This window comes from Zalophus californianus, chromosome 11 (genome assembly GCF_009762305.2).
Source record: "Zalophus californianus isolate mZalCal1 chromosome 11, mZalCal1.pri.v2, whole genome shotgun sequence".
NCBI lineage: Eukaryota > Metazoa > Chordata > Mammalia > Carnivora > Otariidae > Zalophus > Zalophus californianus.
The window spans coordinates 113428977-113448034 of record NC_045605.1 but is presented as its reverse complement, the minus strand read 5'-3'; the positions used below and the strand labels follow the sequence as shown (position 1 = coordinate 113448034).

General features: G+C 52.9%; 2 protein-coding genes and 1 pseudogene across 2 annotated transcripts; all 3 read right to left on the bottom strand.

The window, feature by feature from the left end:
- Positions 1-9119: 9119 nt before the first annotated feature.
- Positions 9120-10983, bottom strand: LOC118356091 (annotated as a pseudogene).
- Positions 10984-12080: 1097 nt separating this feature from the next.
- LOC118356090 (interferon-induced transmembrane protein 1-like) lies at positions 12081-13240 on the bottom strand. Its single transcript, XM_035722926.1, has 2 exons — positions 12906-13240; positions 12081-12401 (listed from the first exon to the last, which is right to left on the bottom strand). Exons 1-2 carry the CDS (start codon positions 13152-13154, stop codon positions 12207-12209), a joined length of 444 nt encoding a protein of 147 aa, XP_035578819.1. The 5' UTR covers positions 13155-13240; the 3' UTR covers positions 12081-12206.
- Positions 13241-17654: 4414 nt separating this feature from the next.
- On the bottom strand, positions 17655-18748 carry LOC113915281 (interferon-induced transmembrane protein 1-like). The gene is made up of 2 exons (XM_035723015.1): positions 18525-18748; positions 17655-17975 (listed from the first exon to the last, which is right to left on the bottom strand). Exons 1-2 carry the CDS (start codon positions 18708-18710, stop codon positions 17781-17783), a joined length of 381 nt encoding a protein of 126 aa, XP_035578908.1. The 5' UTR covers positions 18711-18748; the 3' UTR covers positions 17655-17780.
- Positions 18749-19058: the final 310 nt, after the last annotated feature.

Sequence of the window (19058 nt, the reverse complement as noted above, 5' to 3'; positions counted from 1 at the left end):
AACGTATGTACGTTGTAGAATCTGAAGGTTTCTTGTAGACTGTCTTTATTTGGATCACTTTTTTCTTTTTCTAATCCCTTCCACCGTTCTGTCTTTTGATTGAGCGTTTTACCCATTTACATTTAATATGATTATTAAGGTAAAAGTGACTTTGATTTGCCATTTTTCCTAAATGTCTTATGTCTTATTTTCTGTTTTCTCTATTCCTCAATAATTGCCTTCCCTGTATGAAATAGATCATTTGTATTTTAATTTCCTTTTCATTTATTTTCCTATATTTTTTTCAAGTTACTTTCTTGCAAAAAGTGGTTGCTCTGGGGATTAAGATGAGCATTTTAACTTATAATAAACTGGCTTTAAATAACCCAACTTAATTTCAGTAATATCCAAAACTCTTACCCTTGTGTAGCTCCTTTCACTCCTTCATCTTCTGTGACATTTTCATCACACATTAATCTTTATTCATTGCATATAATAATATCCAATATAAATAACAGATTTATAATGTTTCTTAATGCAGATGCCTTTTAGATCAGAAAAAAAGTTACAAACAAAAATACATTTATACTGTTTTTTATATTTCCAAATAGTTACTTCTATGGACGCTTATACTTCTTCCTCTGAATCTGAATCACTGTCTACTGTTCTTTAATTTCAGCCTAAAGAACTCCTTTTAGTATTTTTAATTTTTTTTCAAGATTTGATTTATTTATTTGACAGAGAGAGAGACAGTGAGAGAGGGAACACAAGCAGGGGGAGTGGGAGCGGAGAAGCAGGCTTCCCGCAGAGCAGCGAGCCCGACGCGGGGCTCGATCCCAGGACCCCGGGATCATGACCTGAGCCGAAGGCAGACACTTAACGACTGAGCCACCCAGGCGCCCCTCCTTTTAGTATTTTTGTAGGCCAGTTCTGCTAGCCTAGAATTATTTCTGGTTTTGCTTATCTGGGAATGTCTGAATTCTCCTTCACTTGTGTGGCTACTTTTGCTGGATACAGAATTCTTGATTGACTCGGACATGTCACAGCACTGCCTGCTGGTCTCCATTGTTCTGATGGGACGTCACTTCCGATCTTACTGGGGATTCCTTGTACATGATGAGTTGCTCCTCTCTTAGGGCTTTCAAAATTCGCTCTTTGATTTTCCTTTCAGCAGTTTGGTTATATTGCGTCCAGGCTGGATCTCTTTGCATTAACCTTCTGTGGAGTTGTTGAACTTCAGGGATCTGTTTTCCACCACATCTGGCAAGTTTTCAGTCCTTATTACTTCACGTATAACTTCTGCCCCTCTTCTATCAGTCCTTTCCTATGGGGATGTCTATTATGCTTTATGGAGCCCCGCAGGACTTTGAGGCTAACTTAATTTTTCTTCTTTTTTTGTTCTGTTTCTCAGACTGGATAACCTCCATTGACCTACTTCACATTCACTGCCTCTCTTCTGCTGCCTCAAATATGCTGCTGACCTCTTCTGTGAAATTTTCATTTTGGTGGGGGGTACTTTTCCACTCTGTAATTTCTATTGGTTCTGTTTTGATGACTTATTATCTCTTTATTGATATTTTCTATTTGGTGAGAGTTCCTTCTCATACTTTGCTTTGTTTAATGTGGTTTCTTTTAGGTCTTCGAACAGATTTCAGATAGCTGATTTAAAGTCTTTTTCTAGCAATTACAATATCTGGGGTTCCTCAGAGACAGTTTCTGTTGACTCCTTTTTTTCTGTGTATGAGCCATAGTTTCTTGTTTATTTGCATTTATCATGATGCTTTGTTGAAAATTGGACTTTTGGGGCTCCTGTGTGGCTCATTCGGTAAGCATCTGCCTTCAGCTCAGGTCATGATCCCAGGGTCCTGGGATCAAGCCCTGCGTCGGGCACCCTGCTCAGCGGGGAGCCTGCTTCTCCCTCTCCAGCTCCCCACCGCTTGTGTTCTCTCTCTCACTGTCTCTCTCTGTCAAATAAATAAATAAAATCTTTTTTTTAATTTTTAAAAAGAATGAAAGAAAAGAAAATTGGAATTTTATTATTTTTTTATTTTTCACAAAAATTGGACTTTTAAAATAATATAATGTAGCAACTTGGGAAACCAAATTCTCCCTTTCCCCGGGGGGAGGCGGGGGGACTGTTTTCCCTTTTTTGTTATCACTGCTGCTGTTGGTACTATTCTCTGAAGTAATTCTGTTAAGTCTATTTGCTTTGTCTTACGTGGCCACAGACTTCCCTGATGAAATCTGTGGTGAGCTAATGTTTGGACAGAGATTTCTCAAACTTCTGAGACCAGTAAGTCCCTGGTCCCTGTCTTTATCAAGGGGCTCTGGGAACGTGTGGGGGCCTGCCAGCAGCAATCCATCAGGCAGATGAAGTCTGCCTCCACCTTCACTTCCTGCTTGCACACAGGTGAGAGCACAGGACCCTGCCAGATCTTTCCTGAGCATGAACACTGCCCTACACAGGTGCCTGGCTTCTAGAACCCCAGGAATATGTCAGAGATTTTGTTTATTTTTTTTCAGTTTTTATTTTTATTTTTTAAGATTTTATTTATTTGACAGAGAGAGACCATGAGAGAGGGAACACAAGCAGGGGGAGTGGGAGGGGGAGAAGCAGACTCCCGGCTGAGCAGGGAGCCCGATGTGGGGTTCGATCCCAGGACCCTAGGATCATGACCTGAGCAGAAGGCAGACACTTAACTACTGAGCCACCCAGGCGCCCCTTTTTTCGGTTTTTAAATTGAGATGAAATTCACATAATATACAATAACTGTTTAAAAGCGTACAATTTAGTGGCATTTAGTGCATTCACAATGTTGTGCAACCACCACCTCTCTCTAGTTTCAAAACTTTGTCATCAATTCCAGAAAAACATCTTATACCCATTAAGTAACTGGTCTCCACTTCCCTTTTCTCCCGTCTTCTGCTACAAAGGCCTCTATGGAGTTGCCTATTCTAGGTACATCACATAAACAAAATCATACACTATATGACCTTTTGTGTCTGCCTTCTTTTACTGAGCATTATGTTTGTGAGGTTCCTCCGAGTTGTAGCCTGCGTCAGGACTTTGTTCTTTTCATGCTGAATAATATTCCAGTGGGTAAATGTACCAAGATTTGTTTATCCCTTCATCTGTTGCTGGCATGTGGGTTGTCTCCACCTCGGGGTCGTCTCTTTGGGCAGGAATCATGCTGCCATTACCACTGCGTATAAGCTTCTGGGTGGACATGTTTTCACTCCTCTTGGGTAAACACATAGGGTTGGGACTGCCGGGTCCCATGGCGACTCTACGTTGGGGTTAATGGCAGCTGCACCACTTTATACTCCCACCAGCAAGGTGTGAGCGTTCTTACTTTTCCACACCCTCATCAACACTTGCTATGTTTGTTTTATTGGTAAAAGCCATCCTAAGTGGTATGAAGTGGGAACTCATTGTGGTGTTGATTTGCATTTCCTTAGTGACCGATGATGCTGAATATCGTTTCATGTGCTTGCTGGTCAACTGTGCATCTTCTTGGGAGAAAAGTTGATTCAAGTACTTTGCCCATTTTAAAATTGTTGGAAATTTTCAAAGTCTCCTATGGTTGTCTCATCCCCCGGCTTTTCCTCTTAAGCTTTCTGGTTAGCTTATGGTTTGCCCCAGATACTCCCCACTGCCTCAAGCAGCCATGATGTTAAACAATTTACCTTCATTTATTTCTTCTCTGATGTACTTTCTTTATAGAGATTAAAGTTTCTAACCTATATAGTTTTATTTCTTTTTTTTTAAAGATTTTATTTATTTATTTGTCAAGAGAGAGAGAGAGCACAAGCAGAGGGACGGGCAGAGGGAGAAGCAGGCTCCCCGCTGAGCAGAGAGCCCCATGTGGGACTCCATCCCATGATCTGAGCCGAAGACAAATGCTTCACCAACTGAGCCGCCCAGGTGTCCCTATATAGTTTTATTTCTGCCTGAAATTTTTCTTCTAACATTTCTTACATGGTAGGTCTGCTGACAAACAAATTCCTTGTTTTTGTTTGAGAAAATACATTTCATCTCACTTTCAAGGAATACTTTCACTATATGTGGGATTCCAGGTATGGGTTTTTTCTTCTTTCAACATTGTAAATATTTCACCCCACTTCTTGCTAGCATGGTTTCAGAGCTGATGTTTGGTGCAATTCTTTGATTTTCTATAGATAGGTTGTATTGGTTTAGGCATTGGTTCTTAAATCTGGCTTTTTTCCATATCTTTGCCCTTTGAATACAATGTGTCTTGGGATGGGTTTTTTCCCCATCATGAAATATCCCATTGGTAGTGCTTTTCCCCTTAAAGTCTACATTGTCCAGTATTCCTATAAGTGTACCTGCCAACTTTTGGTTAGTGTTCCCTGGCGTATCATTTCCATTTTATAAAATCCGGTCTCTTCTATCCTTATCTCAAAATATGTGTCTCACAACAAGAATAAAGCCTTTTATTTTAAATCAATTCTAGCATTCAGTGAATTCAATTCAAATAAGCTTGACATGTTATTATTGACTTGTGCTTCTCTTTAGCCCCCTTTCTTACTTTCTTTGAGTAGGCAATTCATGATTCCACTTTTGTTTTATTATGATTTGTGTGCGTACTTTACCCGTACTTCAAATGCTTAACCTACAGATTGCACCATGTAGTTCAGATTTATTAACTCCCAATATATGTTAGTTATGTAAGTATTTCCTGGCAACGAAAGCACCTTAAAAACTTTAAACCTTGTTACCTGCCCAACTGCACCTTTTTTCTTTGCATTTTATTTCTACATGTGCACCCGCTATTCATACTCAGTCTGCATGAATTCAAATTCTCTTAATTCATTTTATGCTATCTCCCTTGACAGCTGGGTATTGAGTGATATATTTTTACATATCTCTGTTTAACTATTTTATCTTTAATTATCGGTTTCTAGATTAATTCCACTCTGATCATAGAGCATACTATCAATTATTTAAATATTTGAAATTGTTTTATATTTGCTGAACACTTAGCAAATGCAGAATTGTAACAATTCCATGATTTCAAGTATATCATATATTTCTAATACACACACCCATGGGTGTATATGTCAGTCTGTATAAGTAATCTCAAACACGGCACCCCATACATATATGTAGAGTGCAGTGTTTGTAGAGAGCCGATTAGGTCAATTATCTTATTGTTTTGTTTGGACGTGAGATAATATTACTGAATTTTTACATGTGTTTTCTTTTTTTTTATCAAATTGGTTTTATCAGCCCTGAGGGATTTGTGTTAAATATTTACACTGTGATTACGTTTTAATTTGTTTCTTGTTGTGTTCTTGTTTCAATGTATATGTGTTAAGGTTACATATTTAGACTTTTAAATGGGGTACTTCATCAATTCACATTTAATATAATTATTGGTATTTTTGGATTATATTCCTTATGTCCTAATTTTTCACATTTTATTTACTGTTTCGTCTTAGCTTCTATTTTTTTAAAGATTTTATTTATTTATTTGAGTGACAGAGAGAGAGTACAAGCAGGGGGAGCGGCAGAGGGAGAAGCAGGGAGCCCGACATGTGGCTGGATCCCAGGACCCTGGGATCATGACCTGAGCCGAAGGCAGACGCTTTACCGACTGAGCCCCCCAGGCACCCCTTAGTTTCTTTTTTTAAACATGGTTTTAGCTAGCTATTGCTAAATAATGCCGCTTCACAAAAGCCTCTGTTGCACAGGAAGATAAGCCTCCACTTCTGGCGTACTATGTTGTGGGTCAGTGGATATGGCTTTGTCTTTGTGTGGGTGCTGGCCAGGGGCAAGTCACCTTCCTAAAACATGTTTTTGGCTATAGTAGAGTTGCAAGAGGGCAAACCCCATATATAAACATTTTCAGAACACTGCTCACTTCACATTTATTGATTTTTCATTGGCCAAAACATGTCCTGTAGCCAGGCCTGATGTCCAGGACAGAGCACCTGATAAGGTGCACAGGCTGTGAGGCCCAGGCCAACCGTTCACCAGCTCCCTCGAGCACCTAGTGTCCCATGGCCCTGCCATCACCATGGCTGGTCATTATGGAATGAATGCCACTTTGTTGGGTAAACCCCTGTCAACATTTTCTCCCTCCAGAGTGGGTCCATTCTTTGCTCCACATCCCATCAGGAATGACGCCAGCCTGGGGCCGAGGCGCACATGACCAGGCTTCCATCAGTGTTTCTGCAGGTGTGTCCTTGGGCCCCTGGGGGACCCTGAGCACTGACTGGCATCCTGTAAGATGTGCTGCTTGCTTCTTGGAGGATGCTCTCTGCTAATGTCATTTGCCTGCTACAGTGGAACCTCCAGATCTACTTGGATGGGGTCAAGACCACCTGCTCAACACCACTCTGTCCTTCATGTTGGCTGAAGCTTGTACTCTGGAAGTATGGTGGAGAATCAGTCAAAAATAACATGATGAGGGCTAACAGAAAGGGTTTTCTAAAGACAAAGGGTTTTATTATGTGACATTTTAGACTTTGGCTTATAAATTGGTTTGAGGAATATTTTTCCTTTTTCCCATCAGTCAGCACTGACTGGTACATAGATCAACTAACCCTAAATCAGCAGAAAAACCACATGGTTTCTGAGATGTTTCCAGGTAGGAAAGCCACTGCGGCCCACAGGACAACTTCTGAGGAATGGCTAGGTTAAGGGAACAGTTTACTGCACAGCCAAAGCATGGGCCACACTCGGGCCCCCGGCTGGGGCTGGGGCAGGAGCAGCTGGGGGACCCTTCATGCCTCAGACAGGACGGACGTGGGCCTGAGAAAGGCCCAAGGGACAAGCATGGGGACGATCCAGGCCCCACAGCAGCCTCCCAGGCTCTGCTCTCATCCCCGCCTTCATGCCTGGAGTGCCCAACCCTCGAGTGCCCAAACTGAGGACCAGGGAATGGTGCTCATGGGCAGGGGAGGTCTGCATCAGCAGCACCAAGCCAGGCTGCATTTAGTGCAGAAAGGGCTTGTATGGTGGTAGTAGACACAGTGGTTCTGGCCAGGTGTGAAAGAAACGAGGGTCCACATTTGAATTACTCCCACTCTGAAGGGCTGGAGGAGTTTCAGCCCCCCGCCTGAGGGGATTTGGACCCAATCTGAAGAAGGGCCCCATGGGGATGATGGTCCACAGGCACTGAGCAGTAATGTGGAGAAAGGGCATGTCTGGGCTTTCTCACTTTTCCATCTACAAGGAGAGCACAGGCACATTTTACCTACATTTCCTCAGGGACTGCTGCAATTTGAGGTATTTCCCATTTTGTTTGGGCCTCGATATGAAGCTGGCTCCTTGATTCTCTCCCCTGTGCTCCAGATGAGTTGATGTAATTGGACACTGTGGAAGCACTTTAACCCTGCACACCATGTGGCATTAGCATGAGCTTGCTCTTCTCCCCTGAGCTCCTAGAGCTGACAGCTGAAATCTTGCTCTGGATCCTGGGTGGAGGCGAAGATCTCAGACTGGTGCTGGGGCAGTATGGGCTCCAGGTGCTCCAGCTCTCCTGAGCACCAGCTGATGAGTGGGAAGCAGAAAAATACCAAAATGTAGAAGGGTAGGAGATAAATCTCACAGAGTCTGTTTCTGCTGATTCTACCATTACCCTCCCTCCCATGTTCACCCACATTTTGGATAATCAGCTCACAGGTGAAGAAACTTAGTTGTATGCTTAAATAAGGTTAAAATTTAGAACTTAAAATAAGGTACATTTTATGTTATATATGCTTCACCACAACTTTAAAAAATTGATTTTGACAATGTATTCATTGATTTTGTGGGACAATGGACTTTGCACGTGGCGGGACGTCTACTTTATCAGCCACATGGTGGAAAGCTGCTCAAGGATGAGCTCCTGCCCCTCGCTCTCCCCTCCACAAGCAGGGGCAGCCTTAAAAATATCCCATCCCCTGGGTGGACTGTGAAGCGCAGGGGCGCCTCGGCTCCCCGGGGTCCCAGGAGGGTGAGCAGCAGCGGGACCGCCCCAGGGAAGGTGGGTCTTAGCGCCCCAGGGGACGCTGGAAGGACTCGCGGGAAGCGGGGCGCCGCGCCGTGGTCCTCAGAGCCCCACGACAGGCTCTGGTTCCCTTGTGGCCAAGGCGTCCAGGAGGTGGGCGGGGCTGAGGGGGGTGGGCCAGCTGGGTTGGGGGAGGGGGAGATGAGCCGGCCGGCGCCAGGGGCAGCCGAGTCTTTTCCAAAGAGCCCTTGGGAAAGAATATTCTCTGGCGGCTTTGTGTGGAGTGATCCCAGGAGGTACACGGACGGGCAGGACTCCTGAGATGCCCGGGTTCAGTCCAGAGTGGGGAACGAGGGTAGGGAGGGCGCACGTGTTCCTTGGCAGAAGCCGGTCTGGCAGCCCCGGGAAGGTAGGGGCTGCCCTGCCCCTCCGGCTGGGGTCCGGGGATCAGGGCGACCGCCCTCTTCTGACCCGACCGGCCCCTTCGCGGCCTAGAGTAAGTCCCTCCACGGCCCCGAGGGGCGGATCCCCCAGCGTCCCCTCCTCCACCCAGGGTACCCCAAGCCCCCCGGTGCATCCTTGATTTAGGACACTGTGGTTCCAGGCAGGGATAGGGTGTGGGTGAACCGCAGCTTGGGTCCCAGTGTACAGGGGAGGACGGGGGGGGGGGGGGGGGGGGGGCGGGGAGTATTACCATCCCACCTCACACCTCACTTGTCCAGCTGGTTGCCGTCAGGGTCTGCCTTGGCGCATCCACGGTGTCCACAGTATGGAGGCCATGGCAGAAGAATTTCCACTCATGGCAAGGGTACACCCCTATTTGGAGAGCAGGATAAACTGGGACTACATAGCTCCAGAGGAGGACCTGGATCAGGTGCCCTGCAACTCTCCCCAGCCAGTGGGCTCCTTGGAAGCTAAAAACATGCTGGACCCAGGGCCACCCTTCTCCAAATGAACCCATTTGCTCAGGGCTCAGACCTCTGGCAAGGAGGGACCTCTACCTGAAACCATCCTCCGTGTGTTGCCCCAGCTGGAGGCCAGATACAGGCAAGGCCTCAGGACAAGCCCACCCACCACACACATAACACACAGCAGGGTACGGGTGGGCAATGAGGACGACGCGGGCTCAGGGGCAGGGTGGGGAGTCTCAAAGGGCCCCTCCCCAGGTGAAAACACAGCACCCTCACACAAGTGCTTTATTGACTACGATGGCAGATTGACATATACATAAAACACTGTGACAGAGGTGACAGCCTCAGGCCACGGGCAGCTACGAGTACCCTCCATAATGTTTTATGATCTCCGAAATTGTTTGGGAAATCATCAGTGATCCAGTGTCAAAGAAAATGACGAACGTGATGGTCAGAAGGAGGCCCTAGACCAGGGCCCAGATGTTCAGGCACTTGGCGGTGGAGGCATAAGTCTGGGCCCCAGTCAGGTCACCCACCATCTTCCGGTCCCTGGACTGGGGAGAAGAGATGGAGTGTGCGATCAGGCCCAGGTCCTGGTGAGAGCCAGGGACTCAGGTGGCCCCCTGGCTGGTCCCTGCCCAGGGCAGTCTCCACCTGCCCTTCACCCTCCCCATTCCCTGGAGCCTGAGCAGGACCGGGCCCCGTGGACCCTTCCCTCCTGGGGCCTGCATCTCCTTCCTCAGCCTCTCAGGAAACCCCAGGCCTTGTCCTCCCTCTGCTTTGGCCCCTTCACTGGCCTCACACCCCACCGGGAGGCAGTTTCCTGTGAGTTCCTTTGTTCTTTCTGGGAGAGCCTTGGAGCCACACGTGCATCTGAGGGATGTAATTTCTAGTATTGGTCAGCAGGGGAAGTCCTTGGAATCTTGGGGACAAAGGCTGCTCATGGCCAAACACAGGCCCCTCCTATAGCTTCACTGCAGTCACACACACACACAGACACACACCCCCCGCACGTGCCCTGTGGGCTGGCAGACCTCCGCGGGCTCACTGCACCTTCTGGGAGAGTCCATTCCCACACCCCCTCACCTTCACAGAGTAGGCGAAGGCCACGAAGCCCAGGCAGCACCAGTTCATAAAGATGGTGTTGAACAGGGACCAGACGATGTGGTCGGGCACGGCTGTCTCACTACGGATGTTGATCACAGTGGTCGTCACGGGAGCCGAGCTCTGGGGCGCCCCGAGTACAGCCACCTCCTGCTCCTCCTTGAGCATCTCATAGGTGGGGGGGGGGGGGAACGCCGTTGTGGGCGACCGGGAAGAAGTGCTGGGAGTTGTGGTTCATGGTGGGAGATGGAGCACCTGTGGTGTGGATGTGGGCGCCGGACCTTGCTCTGGGCCCTCCCTTCCCCAGTAGTTTCCATTTCTCCAGAGTTTCTATTTCCTGCTTTTTCCAACATGGTGAACTGGCTAGGTACCAAGAGGATGGACCAGTGACTGAGTGTCAGGTTACACCAGGGCCAGGTGGGAGGAGCCAGAGGTGTTTGGGGACAGCCTCCTGTCCCAGTCACTCAAATCAGGCCTGGATACCTACCCCACTTCCCTATTTAGGGGTGTGGGTGGGCCCTGGGGTCTTTAGCCTGGGACTCTCCCCACTGTTTTACCTGTTTTCTACAGTCTCTGCTTATGAATAACCGATGTTGTTGACCCACCCTGGTGGTTCTTATTATAAGAAGCCCTTCAGCAAACTTGAAAAACTTTAGACCTGGAAACTACATAGCACAGCTGTAGCCACAAAACAAGTTCTGAGGTGGGGGTTGGGGGTGGAAGGGAGGGAGACAGGGAGACAGAGAGACAGGGAGACAGGGAGAGGGAGGGGGAGAGCCAGAGAGTGAGAGAGAGAGAGAGAGAGAGAGAGAGAGGAAGCTGGACCCAAGGAACACCTGACACTCTGCAGGGAGCTCAAACCAGAACAGCCGGAAATCTGGTCCCAAATAGTTATCAAAATTCAACCAAGATCTGTCCCAGGTGGCCAGGCACTTTATCTTGTCATTAGGCTGGCCAAGTGCTCATTTGAGATAGCTGTCTCAGAAATGGGTGAGTCTGATTAGGTCTGGCACTTGCATTACATGGGAGGGAGGGAGGGAAGGGAGGAAGCAGGGGAGGGAGGGAGAAAGGGAGGGAGAGAGGGAGGGAGAGAGGGAGGGAGAGAGGGAAGCAGGAAGCACAAAGAGCTGCTGACTTGAAGGGGAGCCTCCAGGACTGACCTGGCCCCACTGCTGGAACCCAGGCAAGCCCGGGTGCCCCAAAGGGCAAGGCGCCCCTGGATAAGGGGCTCCCACCCTGATACCCGCCTGTGGCCGCCTGGACTTCTCCAGCCTCTCCCGGGTGACTGTGTCGAGGGTGCCCCCCACCCACTCCCTCTGGGGCCTCAGACAGGAACACCTGCTGGGGCAAGCTCCTCCTGCATGGGGCTGAGGATGGCCCCCACTCCCTAGGGCAGCCCAGGCTCTGGCAAGAGCTCACAGCTAGTGCCCCAGGGCCCCCGGTGCCTGGGAGACCCTTCCCGGGGCACTGGGCAGCTGCTCCACCCTGCAGGGCCAGTTCGGTTTGGGTGGAGTCGGGGGAGTAGTCCTTCCGCTCAAGCTTTCTGTCCACTGGGGTTTGGCCACCAGGTCTGATGATCAGCTTTGGCAGTCAGTCCACAGTTGAGCGCTCTGTCCCTCCCCCAGGCCACTCATGGGCTGTCCCCACCCCCACCCCCACCCCCACCCCCAGAGGAGCAAGGACAGAGCTGGTGGGCTGGGGGAGGCAGCAGCAGGATGCAGCAATGTCTGGATCAGCCCAGAGGGGCTGGGAGGTGCGGGTCTGCATCAGCTGCACCCACAGATACAAAATCCCATGGCCTGCCCAGAGGACCCGAGCTGCCCATTCCCCCCAGCACCGCTGCTTCCACACACCTGAGAGTCAGGGGGCCTTACCCTCGGGACCAAGGGTGTTCTGGACACGGGACGTCCCTGGGTCAGGGACCCCCATCCTAGGACCCTGGTCCAGTGCTTGCTCCCAGCAGGAGACCAGAAACCAGCACAGCCTGAGGACATGCCCTGGCCCCTCAGAGCCACACAGCTGGCGGAGGGGGAAGGGAGGGGGGTTGTGGGGGAGGTGGGCCCAGTCTCAGGGGTAGGCTAGGGACTCCAGCAGGGGCCGCTCAACCCCAGGGAACGTCACAGCACCGTCACACGCAAGTGTACTTTATTGAATTCAGCTGTAGGCAGGCAAGTGTGTTAATGTAAAGGGCTGGACGCTAAGGGACAGGGCCAGCAGCGCACGGTGGAGGACTTGGGTCTCCTGCCATGAGCACCTAGTGGTACCCATTGTTCTCCTGCATAGACTTTAAAAATACACTGTAGGCTGTAGCGTAGACAAACACCAGAAGAACAATGGATCCAGTGGTCAGAAGGAGGCCCAGGACCAGGGCCCAGATGTTGAGGCACTTGGCGGTGGAGGCATAAGTCTGGGCCCCAGTCATGTCACCCACCATCTTCCGGTCCCTGGACTGGGGAGAAGAGATGGAGTGTGCGATCAGGCCCAGGTCCTGGTGAGAGCCAGGGACTCAGGTGGCCCCCTGGCTGGTCCCTCCCCATTCCCTGGAGCCTGAGCAGGACCGGGCCCCTCCTGGGGCCTGCATCTCCTTCCTCAGCCTCTCAGGAGACCCCAGGCCTTGTCCTCCCTCTGCTTTGGCCCCTTCACTGGCCTCACACCCCACCGGGAGGCAGTTTCCTGTGAGTTCGTTTGTTCTTTCTGGGAGAGCCTTGGAGCCACACGTGCATCTGAGGGATGTAATTTCTAGTATTGGTCAGCAGGGGACGTCCTTGGAATCTTGGGGACAAAGGCTGCTCATGGCCAAACCCAGGCCCCTCCTGTAGCTTCACTGAGTCACACACACACACACACACACACACACACACACACACACACACACACACACACACACACACTCCGTACGTGCCCTGCGGGCTCACTGCACCTTCTGGGAGAGTCCCTCCCCACACCCCCTCACCTTCACGGAGTAGGCGAAGGCCACGAAGCCCAGGCAGCACCAGTTCATGAAGATGGTGTTGAACAGGGACCAGACGATGTGGTCGGGCACGGCTGTCTCACTGCGGATGTTGATCACAGTGGTCGTCACGGGAGCCGAGCTCTGGGGCGCCCCGAGTACAGCCACCTCGTGCTCCTCCTTGAGCATCTCATAGGTCGGGGGGACGCCGTTGTGGGCGCCGGAGAAGAAGTGCTGGGAGTTGTGGTTCATGGTGGGAGATGGAGCACCGGTGGTGTGGATGTGGGCGCCGGACCTTGCTCTGGGCCCTCCCTTCCCCAGTAGTTTCGATTTCTCCAAAGATTCCTTTTTTGGTGTTCAGGAAATGGGGAATTGGCTGGATAATAGGAGGGCGGAACCAACTGTTGAGGGTCAGGTTACACCAGTGCAGGGCAGGTGGGAGGGGGCTGAGGTCTCAGGGGGATTTCCTATCTCAGCTCCCCCAGCTCTTCATTCAGGGGTGAGGGTGGGGCCTGAGGACTTTTCCTGGCTTGTGAGTCTCCCCACCCTTGCCCCCACCCCAGGCCCAAGGCTGCTGCAGGCCCGCACCGTCCACATGCAAGCCCCTCAGGCCCTCAGCCAGACTCCACACTGCAGCCCCCAGAGAGAGTTCCCCACATCTCAGGGGTCACATGCCTCCTGTCTGGAATCTGTAGAACTTTCCTGCTTCTGAAGTCCATTCTGGGGGTAGGGGGTGACAGGGGCAGTGTTTTGTGTTGCCTGTCCCGGGGGAGCCTCCAGCATCTCTCAAGGGTCCCCGGGAGTGAGAACGGGGGCGCTCCATGACGGGAGGAGCCGGCTGTGGTGGGAGGCAGGAGGCTCCAGGCCGTGGGGCAGCAGCTGGGAGCGCAGGGCCGGCGTATCTGTGCACCCACACGTTTCCTCCTGCCCCAGATCAGGGCACATAGGTGCTGTTCTGTGGTTCCGGAAGGAAGTCCAGGCATTCCTCCTCGGCTGTCAGGCCCGTGCCCCCTTCTCAGGAGAGGGTCAGGTCAGCTGAGTAACCAGGACACAGCTCTAAGAGTCAAGGCTGTAGTCGTCCTCTTGCTGCCTGCAGTGCTGGCCTGCGTGGAGCAGGGTGTGGGGTACTGACGGCCCAGGCCTAGCCTGGCCTGTTAGGGGCGCTTGCCTTCTCCCTGGAGGCCCAGTTGGGTCCAGGCCCCCAGACCAGCGTCAGGTCTGGGTCTCTGGCCCAGGTTTCCAGGTTCCCACCCTTTCTGGCCCCTCCCTGCATTCCCCTCACAGGGTGTCAGCGGCTTCCTGCAGTGACTACCTCTGGGTTCCCCCCAATCAGGTGTCCCCTGTAACCCAGTCCTCTGTTAAATCCTACCTGTGGAAGCACCTGTGTGGTTTTGTTGTCCTGTGGACACACACTGACCCAGAAGCCTGTCCCGACGGACCCAGCCGATGTGCACCGGTGGGAGCGAAGCTGGCCCTGGTGCCCGGTGTGGGGTGAGGTCAGTGAGGGGCGGGGATGGCCACCAGCAGGCCCCAGCGCGGCCCGGCCAAAGTCCTGACGGGCTGCCCTCAGCAGTGTCTGTGGGGTGCTAGTCCCACCGTGGGTCATCTTGAGCCACCAACGCGCTGTCCCTGCTTGTGGAGGGCAGAGCGAGGGGCAGGAGCTCACCCTTGAGCAGCTCTCCACCACGTGCCTGATAAAGTAGACGTCCCCTCAGGTGCACGGGTAACGGGAAGGTGTGCTGAGGTCCTCGCCAAGGGATGTGTTCTGAGAAATGATGACTGACGGCTTATGTAAGTGATGTGATCCATGGTCCACAGGGTTTAATTTTTACTCCTGGCCGTGCTCAAAATGGATCACAAAATCCTGGCAGTGGGGCACCTCTGCTACAGGAGGTCTCTCAGCCTACCACGCCTGGATTTTATCCTGAAAGTGACACACAATCTCAGTGTGTGTGCGGGGTTGTACGGCTGCATCCTCAGGCCTCCATCCAGCCCCAGACCCCCACCTCCCGCCGTCTGTGCCCTGCCGCCCCTGCAGCGCTGGGATGCCTTCTCCATGCCCATCTATGAGCGCCCACTTCCCCCAATACTAATAGGATGGCCAGTGCCTGCTTGCAGCTTGGCCCACAGGCACCATTCCCTTCACATGCATCTTCAGGGCAACCTTGAGTGGGCCTGGGTTGAAGCCAAATCTCTGTCCAGCTTTCTGCCTCACGCTGAGCTGACCCATGGAGAACCAGGTTGGAAATTCTTCCTCTTCCATCCTCTGGTTCCAAGGGGTGGTCCCTGCACCCCCGGCAGGAGCAGGGGGACGGGTGTGGGACAGCAGTGCGGGATGACATGGGGTAGTGCAAAGTGCCTGATTGATCTGGAATGTTCATCTCCAACCTCTAGTGCATTGGCGCTGGGCCCGCTTGAAGCCCTGCTCATGGCGGGTAGGTCTGCCCCAGGCCTCGTGGCCCATGTCCACCTTTAGAGATAGGATAGGAAAGCCTGCGGCAGATCATTGTCCACACACCCTAGCCCTGAGGACAGCTGGTCTACATCTAACGGAGCAGCCGCACGTGAGGCCCCCACTGGCTTGCCGTGCAGCAGTCCACTGTGTCTGCCAGGGTCCATCTGGGTCTGGGGGTCAGACTACTGAATGAAATGGGGGCTTGGTGGGGACCAGCACCCCTGTGCCCATTAGGTTTGAGGGTGGCACTGATTTTTCTTACTCTTCTCAGGATGAGATATTGTTCTTTAATTCTCTCCCCACTGGGGGTGGGTAGTGGGGAGCAATTGTAGACATCTCCACCTGGCCAGCCCCACCAGCCAACTGCCATTTATTGCTCGTGCCATTACTGGTCTGAGGAGAGGGAAAAGCCTCCTGGGAGGGGCCAGGGGTCTCACTGAGAGTTTGACATGGGCCTGGAGCCCCATGATTCCTTGGACCCATTGTACCCCACCAGAAAAAGGGGCCAGGATGATGCTTTTCCTGTTGAGATATTTACCTGGGGCCTGAGTCCAACACTTTCTAAGATGTACAGTTCCCATGTCCTCCAGGGCCTAGTATAAGGGCCTACCTTGTGCTGCTGTGGGGACATTGGGAGGGATGTGATTTTGCACAGAGCTCTTGGGTGGCAGCATCCTTCCGCCTGTGGGTTCATTTGGTCATTGGATTATTTTTTTAAGATTTTATTTATTCATTTCACAGAGAGAGACACAGTGAGAGAGGGAACACAAGCAGGGGGAGTGGGAGAGGGAGAACAGGCTTCCCACCGAGCAGGGAGCCCCATGCGGGGCTCGATCCCAGGACCCCAGGATCGTGACCTGAGCCGAAGGCAGACGCCCAACGACTGAGCCACCCAGGTGCCCCTGGTCATTGGATCTTGTCTAAGACCAGTTCACAGTGGAGCTCAGGGTCACGTTTCTATGCAGATACTGTCTCAGGGTCCTGGTTTCCCATCCTTGCTACCTTGGTGGGAAGAAGCTGAGAGCATCATTGGCCTGAGCTTCTGTTTGGCCTCTTGGAACACAGGCTGTAAATGTCTCTAGAATTCTGCTGCCAGGTCCTGCGGCTTTTCTGACATACAGCAGCCCACCTGGCCTTCACACCGTGTTAGCAGTGGTCTGTCTCCCGGTGGGCCTGTCCACTATCCATCTGGGGCAGAGGAGGTCACCCTGCTCTGTACTGAATCACACGGCTGGCCCTCACCCTCCATCTGCCGAGTGGGGTGCCCAGACTGAACGTGGAACCCAGCGTGACAGTTGCTGACTTGAAGGGGAGCCTCCAGGACTGACCTGGCCCCACTGCTGGAACCCAGGCAAGCCCGGGTGCCCCAAAGGGCAAGGCGCCCCTGGATAAGGGGCTCCCACCCTGATACCCGCCTGTGGCCGCCTGGACTTCTCCAGCCTCTCCCGGGTGACTGTGTCGAGGGTGCCCCCCACCCACTCCCTCTGGGGCCTCAGACAGGAACACCTGCTGGGGCAAGCTCCTCCTGCATGGGGCTGAGGATGGCCCCCACTCCCTAGGGCAGCCCAGGCTCTGGCAAGAGCTCACAGCTAGTGCCCCAGGGCCCCCGGTGCCTGGGAGACCCTTCCCGGGGCACTGGGCAGCTGCTCCACCCTGCAGGGCCAGTTCGGTTTGGGTGGAGTCGGGGGAGTAGTCCTTCCGCTCAAGCTTTCTGTCCACTGGGGTTTGGCCACCAGGTCTGATGATCAGCTTTGGCAGTCAGTCCACAGTTGAGCGCTCTGTCCCTCCCCCAGGCCACTCATGGGCTGTCCCCCCCCCCCCCCCCCCCCCCCCCCCAGAGGAGCAAGGACAGAGCTGGTGGGCTGGGGGAGGCAGCAGCAGGATGCAGCAATGTCTGGATCAGCCCAGAGGGGCTGGGAGGTGCGGGTCTGCATCAGCTGCACCCACAGATACAAAATCCCATGGCCTGCCCAGAGGACCCGAGCTGCCCATTCCCCCCAGCACCGCTGCTTCCACACACCTGAGAGTCAGGGGGCCTTACCCTCGGGACCAAGGGTGTTCTGGACACGGGACGTCCCTGGGTCAGGGACCCCCATCCTAGGACCCTGGTCCAGTGCTTGCTCCCAGCAGGAGACCAGAAACCAGCACAGCCTGAGGACATGCCCTGGCCCCTCAGAGCCACACAGCTGGCGGAGGGGGAAGGGAGGGGGGGTTGTGGGGGGAGGTGGGCCCAGTCTCAGGGGTAGGCTAGGGACTCCAGCAGGGGCCGCTCAACCCCAGGGAACGTCACAGCACCGTCACACGCAAGTGTACTTTATTGAATTCAGCTGTAGGCAGGCAAGTGTGTTAATGTAAAGGGCTGGACGCTAAGGGACAGGGCCAGCAGCGCACGGTGGAGGACTTGGGTCTCCTGCCATGAGCACCTAGTGGTACCCATTGTTCTCCTGCATAGACTTTAAAACTACACTGTAGGCTGTAGCGTAGACAAACACCAGAAGAACAATGGATCCAGTGGTCAGAAGGAGGCCCAAGACCAGGGCCCAGATGTTGAGGCACTTGGCGGTGGAGGCATAAGTCTGGGCCCCAGTCAGGTCACCCACCACCTTCCGGTCCCTGGACTGGGGAGAAGAGATGGAGTGTGCGATCAGGCCCAGGTCCTGGCGAGAGCCAGGGACTCAGGTGGCCCCCTGGCTGGTCCCTGCCCAGGGCAGTCTCCACCTGCCCTTCACCCTCCCCATTCCCTGGAGCCTGAGCAGGACCGGGCCCCGTGGACCCTTCCCTCCTGGGGCCTGCATCTCCTTCCTCAGCCTCTCAGGAGACCCCAGGCCTTGTCCTCCCTCTGCTTTGGCCCCTTCACTGGCCTCACACCCCATCAGGGATGAGCAGCCTGGGAATACGTTTTGATTCTTTTGGACCAGACTTGAGGTGTGAATCCAAAGTGTGTGGAGGATATAATTTCCCTAATTAGGCTGGGAAGGAGAACTTCTTGGAGATGGTGGGGACATAGGCTGACCCTGCCATTCCCATGCACTCCCATGCAGCCTCACCCTGTGCTCTCCCTGGGAATGGTCACACACACACACACACCCCGCACGTGCCCTGTGGGCTGGCGGACCTCCGCGGGTTCACTGCACCTTCTGGGAGAGTCCCTCCCCACACCCCCTCACCTTCACGGAGTAGGCGAAGGCCACGAAGCCCAGGCAGCACCAGTTCATGAAGATGGTGTTGAACAGGGACCAGACGATGTGGTCGCGCACGGCTGTCTCACTGCGGATGTTGATCACAGTGGTCGTCACGGGAGCTGAGCCTTGGGGGGCCCCCATTACAGGACCCCAGGGCTCCTGCTGGACCATGCTTAAGTTTAGGGGATGTGTTTGTGCTCACCAGGGAAGAAGGGCCAGGAAGCGCAATTAGGTTGCCAGAGTTTTGACCATTTGCAGGGTGAGCCCCGGATGTAGGAGGTGGCCCCAGGTAGAGCTCAGCCCCAAATCAGGGTCCCCTCTCCCCATGTCAGCTTCCTTCTGCTTTCTCCAGAACTTCTCTTTCCTCGTGCTTTGTAACTGGGTGACTTGGCTGGCTCCAAGAGGTGGACCACCCATGAGTGTCAGGTTCTGGGTGTTTTGTGCTCACAGGTCAGGATCCAGCAGTCTGTGTTGCCTGTCCCGGGGGAGCCTCCAGCATCTCTCAAGGGTCCCCGGGAG